This window comes from Misgurnus anguillicaudatus, chromosome 14, assembly GCF_027580225.2.
Source record: "Misgurnus anguillicaudatus chromosome 14, ASM2758022v2, whole genome shotgun sequence".
NCBI lineage: Eukaryota > Metazoa > Chordata > Actinopteri > Cypriniformes > Cobitidae > Misgurnus > Misgurnus anguillicaudatus.
Window position 1 is genome coordinate 14,747,767 of NC_073350.2, and position 21,365 is coordinate 14,769,131.

Here is a 21,365-nt window from a genome sequence, read left to right on the forward strand (position 1 = left end):
TTCGTTTGTTTTGTATTTGAATTGGAATGTAAATTGGCTTCTGAATTATGTTTTTCCTTACCTGGTTAATAAATTGTTATGTTTGATTTTATTCTGTGTTGCTCGGTAAATGTTGACACTGCAAGTAATACCGTTGTATCCGTAGTTACCGTAAGGACTGAAATCAGGCTAGGATCGGCCCAAATCCCAGTTAGATAGTGAATAATACATCAGCTGAGGATTTGTGAGATACGACTAGCAAATTGGCGTTAGTTTAAGTGTACTTAGAAGCGTGGAGGCTGTCTTTCCATTTAGAGTAACATCTCTGATTACTCTAAATAGGGTAAGTCTCAACCTCTGTTTATTTCAATATTATTCTATTCATTCATTTTGATTAGAAATAATTATTGTAATAATTAAGTGTCACCTCTAAGGGGACTAAATAAAGTATGTTTAAAGTTGAGCACGCAAAGAGCGGCCGCTTAAGCGTATAGTCCAACCTCTGGCAGCGACCAACACTGATTCGCTTATGACCGTTGACCAGTATATTAATTATGAGGCCCGTACTAGGATCATGTGCGACTATGAGAACCGAATGAACGAGTGTAATACCAGAGCTTTATCAGAATAAATAAACAAACATCCATCTAAATTCTGTAAGTTTTAAAAGTAATAATCAATCCAATTTGTAATATAATATAAACTAAATCTTTGTCTTTGGAGTCAGATAAGAGATAAATTTAACTAAATCATGTAACGCCAAAACGTCATCTGCAAAGCGCCGGAAAAGACCGAACGCGCTATTACCCTTCGTTTGGATTCCGTCGTTGGGCCAAACGGATGGATGGGGCCATATTTGGACCCCTTACAAAGAATACAACTTGCCTAATAATTCTGCACACGGTGTAAGTCAAAGGTGAATATCATGCCTAAGGTGTGAATCTTCACTAAAGGTTCCTAAACAAGAGCTTTGTTTTCATAGTAACACATGTAAAACACAAGTAAAAAAAGTGTTAAAATATTTTATTGTACAGTTAGGATACATAAAACATCTCGTTATGACTGTAACCTTACCCTTTTTGACAAAGTCGATTATGTCCCTATACCATTTTTAAAGTAAATGAAACATTGATTGCATAATGTATCCATTAAGGAAAATCCGTTTAAAATAATCTTTCTTCATAATCTAAAGAATTCTAAATATGCCCTGCATACTACGTCCAGATAAAGATTTGGGGAACAAAAATTAACATTATTAAACTCTTCCACACTTATGGATGGACAACATCAGACATTTGTGGAAGATCTTTATTTGATTTATCGGAGTAAAAGAAAATAGCCTAACAAAAACACATGCTCGATCCTGTGTAACCCCGTGTGGTGAGTTTTTTTTAATGTCTCACAATGTAAATTGGACAGCTAAATTTTCAGTGCACGGCATACTGTATTAGCACATTCCCACAACACTAACCTCTCTTAAAAAATATCAATAGTTGTATGTTTTTGGTATCCAGATTTAGTTTGACTTGACCACTCAACTGAACTGGTTCTTCAACTGAACCTTTTAATTTCCACTTCTCAGAGTAACCTCAACTCTGATTGGTTATGCTGACCAATATTACTAACCATATTACAATGGCAGTTTCAAAGGCTAAATACTCTAGTGGTCGCATATGCAGGCTGCATACATCATCAAACCTGGTTTATTTCAGTTGACTGAGCATTAAGCCCGATTTATAGTCGTGCGTAGGTTCTACAAAATTTTTAACAGCGTGTCAGTTCTACGCAGACCGCAAGCGCTGTGATTGGTCCACCAGAACCCCTCCCGTTGGTTAAAAAAACTGCATCATAGGTATTTCCGTTGCGACGGTGAAAACAAAGAATGGCCAAGTTGAGGAGTGATTTAACTCAAACTGGAACAAAAGTCGCTGTTTATTTACATCCATCATGTTGCTGGTCTTCTCAAATCATATACAACAAGTTGCTGTTTCTTCTTCGTTTGTAGGTTAACTTGCCAAGCTTCTTCTTCTTTGACAGTCGTGCTGCTACTGTGGTTACACGCGTGGTACTGCCTACCAGCAGCCTGCCCGTGTGTTTGCACGTCGACGCGGACGACGACGGAAAAGTATAAATGAAAACCGACGCAGAACCTACGCCGTCGCGGCTACGCCATAGGACCTACGCACAACTATAAGGAGCCCTTTAGAAATGCAAGTCATAAGCATATTACAACAATTTACTATTAACTAAGTAGAATAAAATTGTACAATTGTTATTTTAGGGCTGGACGATATATCGCATGGGATTATCGTGCGCATCTCGTCAGTGAGGCCAATTCCTTGATTGGTAGTAAATCGCCAGAGGGAGTGGTATTTACTAGCCATAGTTCACTTACAAGTAAGGCAATATCAACATTGCCCAGCTTGTCTGTGAACTACGGCTATGTGTGGTAAATCCAAAATTTAATTTCACAAAAATTAAAGTTATTGTTTGGTTCGCAACTTATTGCATGAATTAAACAAGATTATTTTTTAAACATAATTTACCTGCTTCGACATAGGCCCAATGGTCATATTAAAACATTTCTTCTCTACCTTTTTTAGATTGACTGGACAAGGATTGTGGAATTCGTCTCACTTATTAAAAGCAGGGTGCATGATCTCTGAAAGCCAATGTTGACATTTGAAATCACCTAAACAAACACACCCCTACCCCAATAAGACTTACTTTTGTCATTAAACACTTTTCAGACCTCGGACATGATTAATGCGCATCTCGAGTGTGAACTCTCATGTGGACATTAAGATATCCTTTCGCTATGAAACTCTTTTCACACTGAAGACATGGGAATGGACGCTCTCCAGTGTGAATTTTCATGTGGGCATCAAGACAAGGTCTTTGAGTGAAACACTTTCCACACTGGAGACACATGTACGGGCGCTCTCCAGTGTGAACTCTCATGTGTTTCTTAAGACCTCCTTTCGTTATGAAACTCTTTTCACACTGAAGACATAGGAATGGATGCTCTCCAGTGTGAATTTTCATGTGGGCATCAAGACTACGTTTTTGAGTGAAACACTTTCCACACTGGAGACACATGTATGGGCACACTCCAGTGTGAACTCTCATGTGCCTCTTTAGATATGCTTTTGTAATGAAACTCTTTTCACACTCAGGACATGGGTATGCCTGCTTTCCACTGTGAATTTTCATGTGGGCATCAAGATTCGGTTTTTGAGTGAAACACTTTCCACACAGAAGACACATGTATGGGCGCTCTCCACTGTGAATGTTCATGTGTTCTGCGAGTTTATCTTTTCTAATGAAACTCTTTCCACACTGGAGACAAATGTGTGGCCGCTCTCCAGTGTGAATCTTCATGTGATTTGCAAGTTTATCTTTCCTAGTGAAACTATTTCCACACTGAAGACAAATGTGTTGGTACACTCCAGTGTGAATGCTCATGTGGTCTGTAAGTTTTCCTTTCCTAGTGAAACTCTTTCCACACTGAAGACATGGGTAAGGGTGCTCTCCAGAGTGAATTTTTATGTGCTCCACAAGGTGTCCTTTTCTTTTAAATCCCTTTTCACAGTGAGGGCAAGTAAAAGATTTGCTGTCTTCTGTTCTTTGCTTTCTTTTTGGAAATAAAGTATTTTTCATCTGCAAACCACCAGAAGATATTTCTGCCATTATGGAATGATGTTCCTGACACTGACGATGTTTCTTCCAGTTCCTTTAGATCTAAAATGAGACAAAAGTGTATTTTGTGATATCTGACTTTCTTACATCTTACAAAGTTTATTTGCCATTTGTACTAGTACAGCCATACAAGTACATAGGAATTATTGTAGCAGAGCTTGCTGAGTCAACATTGAAGAAAAACAATACAAAAATCGACATAAGAGAACAACATACACACTCCACACAATAGATAAAATGCATACAATAAATAAACTGCACACAATAAATGGACTACACAATAAATAGACTCTTTAAAAAATACATTCACGAAAAACAGCACAAACCTGTATCTATCCACTCACACAATAAAAATTATCACTTACTAAAATATTGCACCAGAAATACATCCACATTTAGTTTAGTTTATTAAAAAAAAAAAAACTGTATATACTGTCCCAAAATGGTACGATATATAATTATTTAAACTTACTATACAGCTACCTCAACATCTCTATATAAAAGCAGACATGTTTGTTCCTTCTGCAATGTCCTTCGCCATCAGTCTTACTGTTGCAGGAAAAAAACTATTATAAAACCGCACCCTGTGCGAAATAATACTGTCCGGCCTGCCATATCTCAAATTGTAAATTGAATGCTTAGGCTTAACCATTGAATGTGCAGGGTGGTGTATGTCTCTGAGAATGTTCGTAGCTCTCTTCCTGCAGCGTTGTGTATATAAAATATCCATGGATGGAAGGTCCGCTCCAATGACCTTCTCTGCGGTCTTTACAACTCTTTGGAGCGCTCTCCTTTCTGCCTGTGTAGTGCTTCCAAACCAGACAGTGATTCCATTTGTTAGGATGCTCTCCACAAGTCCTCTATAGGCCTGGATGAGTGGCTTGTGGCTAAGTCCTGCCTTCCTTAGCAGTCTGATAAAGTAGAGCCGCCGTTGGGCCTTCTTCACTGTAGCGACAGTGTTTATGGTCCAACTCAAATTACATTGGTTTTGTTATTATCATGTTAACCAAATCATAATAAAATGGAAGTGTTTTACTTCAATGTTTCTTACCGATAATTATCGATAATGGATCTCTTTGTTTCTCAGTATTGATTTCCTCTTTAATGATTGTTAACACGTTACCTGCTTGTAGACGTTGTACTATTGCAACATTTGGATGAAATGGCCTTTTAAGTAAATTATTCCAGCATTTATTTGTTAATGTCTTCACTGATGGTGTAAATCTTGATCTCTGTGTAGTATAAATGAATACATTTTTACAGCAACACCTTCAAGTAAATTACTTTACTTCAATTAAATTACTTTACTTCAAGTAAATTACTTTAATCAACAATATTGTTTTTATATACAGTAGTTAGGATACATAAACACTTGTTTAAAAAGGAGTAAGACTTTTAGCCAGCTGCAAATATGGTGTGACCCTAAAAAATTCTAACAAAAGGTTTCTTGGGGGTTTACAGTAGTATCAGATGTACTTAAAAACATACTAAAAGTTTACCAAAGTTTGACTCCAAGAAAGGCCGCATTTTCAAAATGGCGTCCATCAGGTCCTTAAAAGAACCATTTCTCCCTTGTATTCCCCCGTAACCAGGAATACTGGTGCCGGATACATGTTTTGACCATGTAATATTCTAATAAGCATATTTGAACAATAGATGAGATATTACAAGTACAAATATATACAAAAGAAATTGGTTACAGGCATATTTATGCGAAAAACAAGTACAAGTAATTGCATATTTCTCCTTTCCCATATTGTTTTGCCTAGTGTTGGTGGTTTTCTGTAGTCCATTCTTTTGATTCCAATAAAAAATAAATTCATTAGAACGGTGTGGTACTGTAAAAATAGTCAAAAAAGGGCTGCCATGTGAAGGCTAAGTACCGTTAACCACTTTTTTTGCCTTTTTTAATACTTCTCTTATTTATACATATCTTTTCTAATTTCTTCAGTTGTTTCCTCTTATTCTGGTTTATTTTATATAATTTTCTGCACTGTGACCTTTACTAGATTTACCATTATTCGTCACACTCTTTCTCCCATAGAGGTTGATTATAGTGATTCTCATCTTCACATGGTCCACAAGTAGTCCATATGCCCTCCAACTGCATGTTGTGTTTGGCAGACAGTTGTGCAATTACAGTGGATCGTCTGCAGGAGGCTTTCTGGGGCAGCAGTCTTTCCATTGCATAGACCCCACAGGTTGGGTCATGCCAGCTCACTTTACTTTGGCTTGGTTGGCTTTTCTATTAAGTTTAGTACCACTTCAGAGTGGGTTTGGTTGTGCTGGCTGGGAGTCCGGCCAGTTGCACATTGCAGTAGTCTAGTCTGGACAGGACAAAAGCCTGGGACTAGAACTTGTGTAGCATACCCAGATAGAAAAGGTCTAATTTTACTAATGTTGTAGAGGATGAATCTACAAGAGCGGGCGGTGCTGGCAACATGCTCTTTGATTGAAATCTTAGGGCCAGATGTTATGACAAGCAGTTTTGTCTTTGCGAAGTTTAGCTGGAGATGATAATCCTTCATCCAGAGTGGCATAGCAGAGGTAGGAAAAGCCATGTTTCCGAATGATAGAACCCAGGAATGTCATGCCAATGTCATAGAAAAGAGCAGTGGTCTAAGCACTGAGCCTTGAGGTACCCCGGTGTTGAGACGTTGAGGTTCAGAGGCGTCACCTCTCCAATGGATTCATAGACCCATAAATCATGGGGTCAGACACCAAGATTACTTGGCTAGGTGAAATGATGGAGGAGTTATGATATTTTAAGGGCTTCCTGCCTGTCTTAAACGGCATCTTGAAAATTACACCTTCCTAGAAGTCAAACTTTGGTAAGCTTTTAGTATATTATTAGGGACACCTACACAAAACAGCTGAGAACCCTTTTGTTACAATTTTTTTAGGGTTAGGTGTTTTTTTCATATATGCAGCCATCTATTTTTGGAGTCTTAATTTTTAAGAGATTAAAACCACTAAAGCAGGCTCAAATAATTGTCAACTTATTTCTACAATTAAGCGCTAATGATTAACAATCGAACAAAATGCGTATCAGACTTTATATGCATTTCCAAACAAATAGAAGCACAATAAATTGCATGCGATTGTTATGTTATCTCATCCGTAAAGACGGTTCCTTTCAGATGGAGCGGCATTAAATATTCACGAATATCAGCAATGTGACCTTTTACGTAATTCCAGTTGCCTGCCACCATCTTGAGTACTTACCGAGTACTGTAGGTACCCAGCACTGCACTTGCTGTCCAGAATAAAACAATACATTACAACTTAAACCCATTGTGCGAGCTGTCTCTTTAGTACAGCATGGTTTATGTTGATGCTGATTAAACTGCAGTTCTGACACATCCACCAAACAAAAGAAAACGTATCTCAAACCCTGTTGCGCAACATTTCCAGGAAACATGTCGTTCAACCCGCAAATCGTAGCAAAACGTTGCACACCATTTTAAACTTGCACGTGCCGCTGTCGTTCAAACCACACAAGTTTGTGATGCAGCCCGCAAATGTTCGTTTGAACTATGATTTCAGGAAACACCAAATCGTTGAACTTTGTCAGTAATCGACGAAACTTACGACAGTAGTTGGCTAACAATGCTTTTGAGAAATTTTCATCGCATTCATTTTATTTTAGGTTTTAACTATTTTCTTAAAGCCACTTTATATTTTGTGTTGCTCAACAATCTTTTGCTGCACATCAGAATGGTTTTCCCCATTGTAATGAATGATTAAAGTTGCCAGAAAAAGTAGTGATTGTTTTAATTTTTCCATTGTGAAGTATACAAGTGAATGGCCTCTCAAATGACAAAAGGTAGGGCTGGACCTGAATTCATCCATTGAGAACTAATTGGATTGTTTGAAGTTGGGTCATGTTGCTACTTGCTAATAGCTGGATCTTTTCCTGTGCCCCGCCCACCATACGAAAGTAAAGAGATTTTTTAGCAAGCAATGAATAGCGATTTTGATTAAAGATTATGAGGGCAAATGAATAAAAAATAACGCTCACAGTTATGTCATTTGAAAAAAAAGTTTTTCATTTAAATTTCAATGGGCCTTTAGGTGTACTAAGAAAATGTTCATATCAATGGGAATATACTTACGAGATATTTTACTCAAAAATTGTTTAGGGGTGCCAATAATTGTGTCCAGTGTGTATAAGAGAGAAAAAAATCATAATGTAAATCTTCAATTAATTCACGTCAATGTTTTTTTTTAATTAAAGCTCAAAAGGAGAAACATTGCAGATTTTTTTCACAACTTTCTTTGCTAATATTTACCAAGGGTGCAGGGGCGGATTTAGTGATTTAGGTGCTCAAGGCAAAACCATGTGTCGGGGCCCTAACTATGCACCCTTTACTGTATTTTTCTATCTCTTTCTTATCGCTGTCTCAATCTCTTTTTTCTCGAGGTTACATAAGTTTCAGCCCCCAATGAGGTTGATATATATATATATATAGTTGAATAATATGATTGGATTTTATACTAACCGCAGTACTACATGGTATACTTTTTTATTTTACTTTGTGTACTGAATTTCTATTTTAATTTAATGCCACATTACATCCACAATATATTTTAAATTAAAATACTTTGTATTCAAATGAACATAATACAATGAGAAGAAACATAATGGTTTTAAAATACTGCAATCATAGGTGTTAAGAACTCGAGATAAGATAAACAAGGGGTGAAATTTGACTTTATACACTGGGTGGTAAAGCGTCATTGCTTCTGCATTACATTATGTAAACAGTTTCTATATTAATTAACTATACACTTGTCATCTATCAGTTAATGTACACATCTTGTACTTTGACGTTCGCTAGTGAAATACAGGGTAAAGCCAAAGCATTCTACCGTTTTCATATGAGATTTAAATGAGACTAAAGCGATCACGGATTCGTGTGCAGATTGGGGAATGAATTACAATCTTTAGTGGTGCAGGGCAGACATTTTGGCGGACTAAATCTTACCTAAAGGCTACTGTACCTGAGATTACACGCTAATATTATACAAACTGTTGAACCTGTATTATTTGCGGAGCATACTCACCGGCACATGTGTCCGTGGCCGCGAGAGAGCTGTGTCTGACGGAAAAGAGGTTGCTGAGAGCAGCACAGACCATGTTGGTGTTTGTGTGGAGAAAAGCGGAGACTTTGGCTACATTTTTGTGTGAATCATCTTTTCTGCTCCATTGGTGTTGCTACGTTTCAGTGTTAGTTTATTTTCTTGCAGCTTCGCTCTTTTAATTTATCATACAGCAGTTGTGTTGATCTCTTGATCCGTTTTTCGTATCCAGATTAGTTTGCTCCGAAAATTGTATTCAGTTGGTCTCCTGTTCTTCAACTGAACCTTAACTTCTCAGAGTAACCTCAACTCTGATTGGTTATGCTGTCTCGGGTAGGAGGAGCCAGGGGGTTGGGTATGTGCGTGCCCACAAAGTCCCTTCTTCATGGACAAAGTTCCTCACACTCCACTGGCCCATTTTCAATACAAAAATATTTAAATAGATATCTTAGAGGATCTCGAACATGTTCTTTAATTTAATTCTTAAATATAACCAATTAAGAATAATAAGATATAGATCAAAGGCTATCAAAACTATATTTGCAACTTTGCAAGATTTATGTAAAGTGGTATTTAGTTTATATTTACACAGACTGTTTAATGCAGTTCAAGTACATGAATGCATTTACACACAATTACAAACAGAATAAGATGCTACAAATAATCAAGCTGACATTAAAGAGTGATACTGCTGCGGACTTTGTTGTAATTTTGCAGAAACATCATTGAATCAATGAATGAAAGCACTGAAAATGGACAGTTTTGGGTCTGAATTGAGTTTTTATTTTAAACATGGCCAAAACTGCATATGTCGATGTGGTAATAAAAATTCCTTGAGTCTTTCTTCCACACTGCAGTCTTATGCATTATACTTCTATAATTTGTTCTTACTATTTAATGTATTTATTAGCCAAAGTCACCTTAATTACCACTTTTCTTATTGGTAGACCTGAAGCAGATCAATGCTTACACTTGGATGGGAGATTGTAGTAAGGATTTTTAATCTGTTATTTTAACACATATTTTTAAGATCGACTATTTTTCTTCTAGTAGGGTGGAAAGCAAGCTGTGTATTTAGAGGTGAGAATTGAAATATAGATAAATTAAGATGATGAATTAAATAACAGTATAAATTTAAACCCATACTGTTGCAGTTGATTGTAAGTTTATTAAAATCAGTAAACTGTATGTAAGGAAATGTGAAAAAGTAAAAACGATGTTTTCCCAAAGCTTCAAATAGAAATGTTTTCACAATGAAATCAATAGAAAAATCAATAGACAAGTATTCACAATGAAATCACATAAATTATTCATAGTTCATCAGTTGAGCATTACTTTAAATGGCTGCAGCGTCACGCAGTGATGGGCAATAGAAAAAGCATTCAGACACCAATCTGTGGTAAACAATAAACTTTTGTCCCTGTAATTTACACAGCCATAAATACCTGCATACTGTAACGTTAGTCACGTCGATAATATTTTGTTAATAGCTGTGTTGTGAAAGGTCACGACTGTTCTTGAAAAGGGATCTCATCTCATTAACATTTTTGTTGCCTGATGGCGGGCACTGATAAAGAAGCATTTTCATTGGCTTGCAGTGATACGGGCACTCGCGAAAGACGACATGATGGTTTTAATTGTGCCCTCATTTCAAGTCCTGGGTATAAACACAAAAGTCTGGGTCTCGTTGTATTGTTCAGGCTGGACTGCAGCGTCTATTCACAGGCACAAACCCACTACTGATCGGCACGGGGGCTTTGACCTGCTCCGTTTCCGACCTGGGCCGGTTCACCCCTCTTTAGACAACCTGTCGGGCTCTGGCTCCCCCAGGAACACCATATCGATACCGAACTTAGTGCGGACACCCGATCGGCATAGTCCACTACAGACCAGAACCCCTGAACTCAAGCAATCCACCAGACTCAGACTCCCAGTAGCTTGGATTACAGACGCGCGCCACTGCGCCCGGCGAGCTCTCAACGCGATCAGCAGCAGTCATGTTGAATCACCATGCGCCCTCTAGTGTAGGCCTATAATATCTTAGCTTAATATTATATGTGGATGAGTAAAGGGGAAAACCAAAACTATAATTTATTTATCGATAATCAAATCGTTACAGTGTATTGATGCTGCACTTTATATTAGGCTATGGGCCATTATGACAGGAGGTTGAGTTTGTGCATTCTGAACCTCATAATTATTATCACATAACATTCGCTTTTTATGTTTGTCCTTTATTTATTGCCAGTCACCAGTGTTGGGGTAGTTACTCAAAAAATGTAATTAGTTACTAGTTACTAGTTACTTCTTTAAATTGTAATGAGATTACTTTACTAGTTACTGCATTTGAAAAGTAACTTCACTACTTATTACTTTACTTTCCTTTTTCTTAATTTACCACATAGATACATGGACATGGTTTAGGTGGGGTCGGCTGATGATGAGTGACTACTTTAAATGACCGGCCAGGGCTCTAGACTAACTTTTTGCACTGGTTGCACTGGTGCGCCTAACATTTTTTTCTTAGGTGCACCAGCACAAAAGTTAGGTGGACCCTAATTTTTGACCCCATCGGATTTATAGTTCGCCCAAAAATTAAAATTCTGTATAATTTATTTGTAAATCAGGTTTGTAACTCTCATGTTGTTACAAACCTGTATAAATGTCTTTGTTCTGGTGAACATGAATGAAAATATTTTGAGGAATGTTTGTAACCAAACCATTCATGAGCACCATTCACTTCCATAGTATTATTTTTTCCTACTATAGAAGTGAATGGGGCTCATGCTTGGTTTGGTTATTAACATTTCTCAAAATATGTTGCTTCGTGTTGATCAGAACAAGGAAATTTGTACAGGTTTGTAACAAAATGAGGGTTAATGATGAAAGATTTTTTTATTTTTGGGTGAACTGTCCCTTTAACACCGCAAGTTTAGCGCCCATGGTGGTTTAATTCAGAATATAAACATGTAGGCTATTTTATAATTTTCATGTTGTCATTCCATTTTCCTTATACGAGTCATGCACAGTCCTGTTTGATAACCCGCATCCGCGCGATTAAAATAACAGTTGACCCGTTATCCGACATCAGCATCAATTTATTTTATACCCGTTTTACATAAAGACTGCGACCGGCCGCACCGCAAATCGTGATGTAAGTAGAAACCTTTAAAGATCTTCATGCAGACCATTGACAGAAATAAGCGTAGGGCCATGACTGTTCAAATATATTATCATTTAATGTGAAACGTTGTGAGGGTCGGCAGATTGACAGCTGAGCGGTCAGCAGTGTTTGAACACTCATAAGCGCTGCGCTTATATTTATTATTACCTTATAAATTGATGATATGATTGCAGTGATTCCAAAGGGATGTCCAAAAAAACTCAAGTAGAATGTTAAATGTTTAAAGTTTAATGTCTCTTTCTCGCTGCCCTGTGTAAACCCACGCGGGTGATGATGGCATGAAACGCGTGAGGAGCTTGCATTTTGAATTACCTTAAATTACCTTAAATTATGGTCATACAAATAAAAGTAAAACAACATTCATTCATTTTAATGCTTTTTGCGCATAAACTAAACCCTTGGGGGAATTATTTATAAATGAATCAACAACGCAAATCAAGGAATTAACTTATTTCTCTATTTAAGACAGTCTGGCAGGGCGGTAACAGCGATACATCAAACACCGAAAAGTTTATAGGATTAGATTTGGAAGTAAGATTATGAAGAAAACAGCGGCCCTGACTCCTGGCTTTTTTCTATAAATTGGGCGCACGCGACATTGCTGTTCGGAATCGGGTTACGTTCAAATAATTTTCTTTAAAAGAATTATGCTCTGGCTCTGACTCGATTGAGGTTCATTAACTTATCTAATTCCGTCTTCGGGTTCGGACCTCTCGATCCCTGACCGGTAAGCAGGATCTTTCGCCACAAGTGTTGTATTGCCATGCTGGGCTTACAAATGCTCAGACAGGTTGCTCATCGCGTTGTCAGCAGTTGAAAGACACTTGTCGTGTGGGCATAGTGTGCATTTCACACGAATATTTTTGTCCTTTCGAGCAATACGCTGAAAGTAATGTGAATATCGCCCCAGTGGCTGAAACCCTCCGTCTTCATTTCCCGCTCCCCTTTGCACCAGCAGCTACGTCAAATCAATCTCTATGGCAACGGCACACGTACAGGGACACGCATGCACGCACCACTTAAACAGACAGAAATTTACACCCAGGCAAACACTGCTTGGGTAACGCAGGAAAGCGCGTTCCTATAGTCTAGTAAAGTAGTGTAGTTACCAATATTATTAATGTAATGCGTTACTTTACTTCGTTACCCAAAAAAGTAATATAGTTACTGTAATCCGTTACTTTGTAACTCGTTACCCCCAACACTGCCAGTCACATAACAAAAACAAAACATATCAATAAAGTGCTTGTGTACAGAGGAATAGATCAGGAAGTGGATGCCGCTCCTCAGCAAGACCTGAACAAAGTTTTAGATGAAAACAAAAGTCTGGGTCTCGCTGTATTGTTCAGGCTGAACTGCAGCGTCTATTCACAGGCGCGATCCCACTACTGATCAGCACGGGGGCTTTGACCTGCTCCGTTTCCGACCTGGGCCGGTCCACCCCTCCTTAGACGACCTGGCGGTCTCGGGCTCCCCCAGGAACACCATATCGATACCGAACTTAGTGCGGACACCCGATCGGCATAGTACACTACAGACCAGAACCCCTGAACTCAAGAGATCCACCAGACTCAGACTCCCAGTAGCTTGGATTACAGGCGCGCGCCACTGCACCCGGCGAGGTCTCACGCAATCAGCGGTCGTGTTGAATTACATACATCGGACCATGCGCCCTCTAGTGTATGACATCAGAATTAGGAAAATCATAATGGGGCTTGGTTTAGGTAAATCCAGGACTAGGCCTTATATTAGGTCATTTAAGACGTTTTTACAAACATACCTTACAAAGAACACTACAGGTGTGCATCTTAAGACAAAACAATGTCACTGATATATGTTAAAATAAAATAGTAGAAGGTGTTTTTAAATTAAAGCAGCTCAAACGTGCATTTAAGTCTGGGACTAGAATAAACCCTGTCCGGGAAACCCCCCAGTGTATTCTTTATAGGCCTACAACATTGACAATGTATCTTGCATAGACATAAAGTTTGTACAGATTTTGTTATATTGTGAGGGCAAAATATAGCGAAAATGTGACAAATTAGGACATTTGATTTGAAGCAGTTCTTTTAAAATGAAAGGCTCTTATAAATGGGCTAATTAATGCCTTGTTTGATGTTAATCTAATTTACACCCAAAACAGTTTGTTAAAACAGTGGCGTAGGCAGAAAGTATAATGGGTGGGCATCTTAAAGAGCTCTAAAAATTTGCATCATGCCGTGTTTTTCCACCTGCTTTAATTGGAAGAATAAAATTACAGACTGTTCTGTCCGTCAGTGGCATCAATTTACTAAAAGTCAAAAAATAGCAAGTTAAAATTATGTTATTCAGGGGTGTCGAGCATCAAAGTTCATACTGGAATCATAATTATTAACGTCCATTAATGAAATACATAAAAAAAAACTTTACAGGCCATATTCTCAAGGACTACACAGACAAAAAACGTAAGAAGCATTTCGAAGTTCATTTATTTGGTATTTTACACATATGAAAAACTGAGTGAAAAAATTCAATTTTACACCAAGAAGTCATGTTAACATTACATTCATGCACTCATCTGTCACACCTGTGATGAGCTGTACTGTGCAAAAACAAGGAATAAAATGAATCAACTTGATGCAACGTAAGAAGATCTTAATGTAATGCTGTCGTTTTTAGTGTATTTTCAAATTTCAATTGAATTGCGTTGAAAGCATGCAACTTAAAAAAACAACAACAACCCTATTTTATAAAACATTATTAGAGGAAAGTATTTTTGCATCAAAGTCAGATGCATGCAAAATACACTTTGGGGGATGACTCGGCATGACACCTCTAATTCTATTCATCTGGCAGGCACTGGCACGCCCGCTTGTTGCCCGGTAGTGCAAACACGGCTAATCTAACCGTATTATGCCACATACGTCAACAAGCCTGGTTTATTTCAGTTAACTGAGCATTATAATGCGTCTCAAAGAACTTATCACAGGTGCCATAAGACACCATAAGTCATCTTGATCGAGTGAGCATGTGTTGTCCAGCTGCGAGAGCATTAGAGAGAGTCAAGCACGTACTCATCCCAGCCTTTACTCGCATATTGTGCGTGCTGAGCAGACGTGCACTCGTGTCTTTATCTCACGCATGTTTCAGAACCAGCCACTATAAAAACAATATTAAAAAAGATTCTATTGCTGACCAGTTTTGGCCCGCGGGACCTTATATATTTGAAGATAAAGTGGCCCCTTCACCTGTAGAGTTATGGACTAAAATTATGAAAAAAAAAATGTTGATGGGCACAAATGTGAATTCTCATGTGCCTCATAAGACATACTTTTGTCAGTAAACCCTTTTCAGACATAGGACACGATTATTGCCCGTCTCCAGTGTGAACTCTCATGTGGACATTAAGACTATATTTTCGACTGAAACTCTTTCCACACTGAAGACAGATGTACGGGCGCTCTCCAGTGTGAACTCTCATGTGCTTCTTAAGACATCCTTTCGCTATGAAACTCTTTTCACACTGAAGACATGGGAATGGACGCTCTCCAGTGTGAATTTTCATGTGGGCATCAAGACTAGGTTTTTGAATGAAACTCTTTCCACACTGGAGACACATGTATGGGCACAATCCAGTGTGAATTTTCATGTGGGCATCAAGATTAGGTTTTCGAGTGAAACTCTTTCCACACTGGAGACACGTGTACGAACACTCTACAGTGTGAACTCTCATGTGCCTCTTTAGATATGCTTTCGTAATGAAACTCTTTTCACACTCAGTACATGGGTGTGCTTGCTCTCCACTGTGAATTTTCATGTGGGTATAAAGATTAGCTTTTTGAGTGAAACATTTTCCACACAGAAGACACATGTTTGGGCGTTCTCCACTGTGAATGTTCATGTGATCTGTAAGTTTATCTTTCCTAGTGAAACACTTTCCACACTGGAAACACATGTGTGGGCGCTCTCCAGTGTGAATCTTCATGTGATCTGCAAGTCTATCTTTCCTAGTGAAAATCTTTCCACACTGAAGACACACGTGTGGGTACACTCCAGTGTGAATGCTCATGTGGTCTGTAAGTTTAGCTTTTGTACTGAAACTCTTTCCACACTGAAGGCATGGGTATGGGTGCTCTCCAGTGTGAATTCTCATGTGCACCCTGAGAGTTGATTTATCATTAAAACTTTTTTTACATTGAGTACATGTGAATGGGCGCTCTCCAGTGTGAACTCTCCTGTGAATTATAAAATGTGCTTTCGTTCTAAAACTCTTTTCACACTGAGGGCATTTGTATGGGCGCTCTCCAGTGTGAATTCTCATGTGGGCATCATGATTATCTTTCCTAGTGAAATTCTTTCCACACTGAGTACATGGGTATAGGTGCTCTCCAGTGTGAATCCTCATGTGGACATTAAGACCATTTTTTTGAGTGAAACACTTTCCACACTGAAGACATGTGTTTGGGGACTCTCCAGAGTGAATTCTCATGTGCTCCACAAGGTCTCCTTTTCTTTTAAATTTCTTTTCACAGTGAGGGCAAGTAAAAGATTTGCTGTCTTCTGTTCTTTGCTTTCTTTTTGGACATGAAGTATTTTTCATCTGCACATAAATAGAAGATATTTCTGCCATTATGGAATGATGTTCCTGACACTGATGATGTTTCTTCCAGTTCCTTTAGATCTAAAATGAGACAAAAGTATATTTTGTGATATCTGACTTTCTTTTACATTGTTTTTGTTATTGTCATGTTAACCAAATCATAATAAAATTGTAGTGTTTTTACTTCTATGTTTCTTACCGATAGTTAATGAAGAATCGATAATGGATCTCTTTGTTTCTACAGTATTGATTTCCTCTTTAATGATTGTTCACACAATACCTGCTTGTAGACATTGTATTATGGCAACATTTGGATGAAATGGCCTCTTTAATAAATTATTCCTGCATTTATTCGTTAATGTTTTCACTGATGGTGTAAATCTTGATCTCTGTAGTTTAGAAAAACAGACCTGGCAAAAAAAATAACAATAGTGTTTTAATATAGTTAGGATACATAAACACTCGTTTAAAAAGGTGTAAGGCTCAGAATCATATTAAGTCCGACTAGCTACTTAGAAAAACTGCCACGGTAAAATAGTGCATACAACGTTCTTTTGTTATCATATGACCTTTGGTAACTGCATCATCAAGCTGCATCATCAAGTTACTATCTTGTTTTGGTAAAATGTAATCAATCCTATTTAATCCTATTAAATGTGTGATGTTGTTACAATTGTGGAAGTCTGTGAGGTTCGACCTTCGGAATGAACGGAGTGAACCAGTGATTAAAACCTACAACCCCAAAACAGAAAAAGTTGGGACACTGTAGAAATTGTGAGTAAAAAAGGAATGGAATAATTTACTAATCTCATAAACTTATATTTTATTCACAGTAGAATATAGATAACATATCAAATGTTGAAAGTAAGATATTTTGAAATGTCATGCCAAATATTGGCTCATTTTGGATTTCATGAGAGCTACACATTCCAAAAAAAGTTGGGACAGGTAGCAATAAGAGGCCAGAAAATGTAAATGTACATATAAGGAACAGTTGAAAGACCAATTTGCAACTTATTAGGTCAATTGGCAACATGATTGGATATAAAAAGAGCCTCTCAGAGTGGCAGTGTCTCTCAGAGGTCAAGATGGGCAGAGAATCACCAATTCCCCCAATGCTGCAGAGAAAAAAAGTTTTCTAAGTTTCTCAGAGAAAAATTGCAAAGAGTTTGAAGTTATCATCATCTACAGTGCATAATACCATTCAAAGATTCAGAGCATCTGGAACAATCTCTGTGCATAAGGGTCAAGACCGGAAAACCATACCGGATGCCCGTGATCTTCGGGCCCTTAGACGGCACTGCATCACATACAGGAATGCTACTGTAATGGAAATCATAACATGGGCTCTGGAATACTTCCAGAAAACATTGTCAGTGAACACAATCCACCGTGTCATTCGCTGTTGCCAGCTAAAACTCTGTAGGTCAAAAAAGAAGCCATATCTAAATATGATCCAGAAGCACAGGCGTTTTCTCTGGGCAAGGCTCATTTAAAATGGACTTTGGCAAAGTGGAAAACTGTTCTGTGGTCCAACGAATCAAAATTTAAAGTTCTTTTTGAAAAACTGGGATGCCATTTCATCCAGACTAAAGAGGACAATGACAAACCAAGTTGTTATTAGCGCTCTTTTCAGAAGCCTGCATCTCTGATGGTTTGGGGTTGCATGAGTGCATGTGGCATGAGCAGCTTACACATCTGGAAAGGCACCATCAATGCTGAAAAGTTTATCCAAGTTCTAGATACATATGATCCCATTCAGACGTCGTCTCTTTCAGGGAAGACCTTGCATTTTCCAACATGACAATGCCAGACCACATACTGCATCAATTACAACATCAAGACTGCGTAGAAGAAGGATCTGAGTGCTGAAATGGCCAGCCTGCAGTCCAGATCTTTCACCCAAAGAAAAGATTTGGTGCATCATAAAGAGGAAGATGCAACAAAGAAGACCTAAAACAGTTGAGCAGCTAGAAGCCTGTTTTATACAAGAATGGGACAACATTCCTATTCCTAAACACTGGTCCTCCTCCAGCCGTTCCTTTATATGTACATCTAAATTTTCCGGCCTCTTATTGCTACCTGTCCCAACTTTTTTTGGAATGTGTAGCTCTCATGACATCCAAAATGAGCCAATATTTGGCATGACATTTCAAAATATCTTACTTTCAACATTTGATATGTTATCTATATTCTACTGTGAATAAAATATAAGTTTATGAGATTTGTAAATTATTCCATTCCCTTTTTACTCACAATTTCTACTATGTCCCAACTTTTTCTGTTTTGGGGTTGTAAATAAAAACAGTCCCGCAGGAAGGCTCAAGTCGAGAGACAGTTGAATGTTTCCTGATGAGACATCTCAATCTGGGTTCTCCCTGCAGTATTACTACCCCATTCGTGGTCTGAGTGCGTCATATTTTTGTTAAGGTTCATAAGTATTTTAAACCTGACACATTATCACATACGTTTTTTAAAAGTTTTAAGTATTTTCTTAAAGCCACTTTCTATTTTGTGTAACTGAACAATCTTTCGGTGCTGCAGTTCAGGGCCAAAAAACGCAATTTGAAATTCGCTGCATGCCTGCAACGCAATTCGCCTACTGCCCAACTGTTTTTGAAAACATAATACCAAATACTACTCGCATCCTTATTCCTTTAACACAGTAAAACACATTAATGAAGTAAACAACGTCCACAGCAGTGTATTTTTCATTTCATTTGATTTTAACTGTTAAAAAAAGGATAGGCAACATTATGCCAGGATGACAAGTGGAAAAAACTATTTTGACAATTACCATAAGCCTATGCATAATGAAAGCGATGCGGTGTGATGCGTTAGTTTTTTCCAGGTGCGTCCATGAAATGTGAACCGCCCCTCATTGACAAACAAAATATAACAGAGAGTCAAAAGGAAACAGAGGTTGACAACAAGTAGGCTAACTGCAAATAATTAACATGGGAAGTCAAGCAATCAAATGATAAACATCAGTACATATCAAGGTGGTTTGTGTAGCATACAAACACAGAAAAATAAGAAAATACAGAAGAAAGGAAAGATAATTATTTACTGAACAAAGTGAATATGAGTTTTTCTTTGCCGATTCTTTGCATATATTATATATTTATATATATATTTTTAAATGCGTCTAAGCACACATTTGTCTTCTGAGTAAAAGAAAAATACAGAAAACTCAAATGCGACCCTGTTATAGGTCTGTGTTATAAATCAGCCAGCAAACTTTGCAGTGCATGTCATACTGTATTAGCACATCCCCACACAGCACTAACCTGTCTTAAAGAAAATCCTTTCAGCAGTTGTATTGATCTCTTGATCCGTTTTTGGTATCCAGATTTAGTTTGCTCTGAAAATTGTATTCAGTTGGTCTCCCGTTCTTCAACTGAACCTTTTAACTTCACCTTCTCAGAGTAACCTCAACTCTGATTGGTTATGCTGTCTCGGGTAGGAGGAGCCAGAGGGTTGAGTGTGTGCGTGCCCACAAAGTCTCTTTTTCATGGAAAAAAATCCTCAAACCCCACTGGCCCATTTCAAGACAAAAATAAGTGAATAGATATCTTAGAGGATCTCGAACATGTTCTCGTCTTTAATTTAATTCTTAAATATAACCAATTAAGAATAATAAGATATAGAGCTGTTATTTATCAAAGGCTATCAAAACTATCTTTGCAACTCAGTTGTTCTGAAGATTGTAAAGTGGTATTTAGTTTATATTTACACAGACTGTTTAATGCAGTTCAAGTACATGAATGCATTTACACACAATTACAAACAGATTTAGATGCTAGATGCTACAAATAATCAAGCTGACATTAAAAGTGATACTGTTGCAGACTTTTTTGTAATTTTGCAGAAACATCATTGAATCAATGAATGAAAACACTGAAAAATTGACAGTTTTGGGTCTGGATTGACATTTGGACCAAACCAAGAAAATTAAACTCTATGTAATGACACAATTGTAATAGCCAGTATGCTATAATTTTACTATTTAATGTATTTATTAGCCAAAGTCACCTTAATTACCACTTTTCTTATTGGTAGACATAAAGCAGATCAATGCTTACACTTGGATGGGAGATGGTAGAAATTATGTGTTCGTTTTAAACACATTGTTTTGTGTTATCCTATTTATTTTAACACGTTATGTGTATTTTCGTGTTGATTTTGTGTTCAAATAAATAAAAGGGACAACACAAGATGTGTTGAATGGTGTTGTTCCTAAAAATAACACAGAGATCTGTTATTTTAACACAATTGTTTTAAGATCATAAACATATTTTGCTTCTGGTATGGTGGACAGCAAGCTGTATATTTGTAAAGGTGAGAATTGAAATATGGATAAATTAAGATGATGAATTAAATAACAGAACAACAATTAATTTAACTCATGCTGTTAAACAGTTGATTGTAAGTTTATTAAAATCAGTAAACTGTATGTAAGGAAATGTGAAAAAGCAAAAACAATGTTTTCCCAAAGCTTTCGTGCAGTTAAGACAATTGAACTATTTTTTATATGAAGCTCTTTTCACACTCCATGTGCTCCAGTGTGAATATGTGATCTGTAAGTTTTGCTTTTCTAGAATAACACTAAAGATATGCAAATTAAGTTACTTCACATAGACTGATTAAAAGAAAACATTTAAAGAACGAGAAACCAAAACAATTTAGAAACTACAAACCAATTCTTTTCAATAGAAAAGGATTCACAATGAAATGCCATAAATTATTCATAGTTCATCAGTTGAGCATTTCTTTAAATGGCTGCAGCGTTCACGCATGCGAGGGGCAATACAAAAAGCATTCAGACACCAATCTGTGGTA

The 21,365-nt window shown here is 37.5% G+C and overlaps 2 protein-coding genes and 1 pseudogene across 2 annotated transcripts; 1 reads left to right on the plus strand and 2 right to left on the minus strand.

The window, feature by feature from the left end:
- LOC141349091 (molybdenum cofactor biosynthesis protein 1-like) overlaps positions 1-21,365 on the plus strand; it is a 32,885-nt pseudogene that overhangs the window by 5,437 nt on the left and 6,083 nt on the right.
- Positions 1,485-9,045, minus strand: LOC129427033 (uncharacterized). Its single transcript, XM_073875941.1, has 2 exons — positions 8,746-9,045; positions 1,485-3,720 (listed from the first exon to the last, which is right to left on the minus strand). Exon 2 carries the CDS (start codon positions 3,667-3,669, stop codon positions 2,743-2,745), a length of 927 nt encoding a protein of 308 aa, XP_073732042.1. The 5' UTR covers positions 3,670-3,720; positions 8,746-9,045; the 3' UTR covers positions 1,485-2,742.
- On the minus strand, positions 14,946-16,591 carry LOC141369463 (uncharacterized). The gene has a single exon (XM_073875940.1). It carries the CDS (start codon positions 16,551-16,553, stop codon positions 15,291-15,293), a length of 1,263 nt encoding a protein of 420 aa, XP_073732041.1. The 5' UTR covers positions 16,554-16,591; the 3' UTR covers positions 14,946-15,290.

Bases quoted from the DNA above. Each gene is read 5' to 3' on its own strand.
- LOC129427033 (XM_073875941.1), bottom strand. From the start codon at position 3,669: ATGGCAGAAATATCTTCTGGTGGTTTGCAGATGAAAAATACTTTATTT.
- LOC141369463 (XM_073875940.1), bottom strand. From the start codon at position 16,553: ATGGCAGAAATATCTTCTATTTATGTGCAGATGAAAAATACTTCATGT.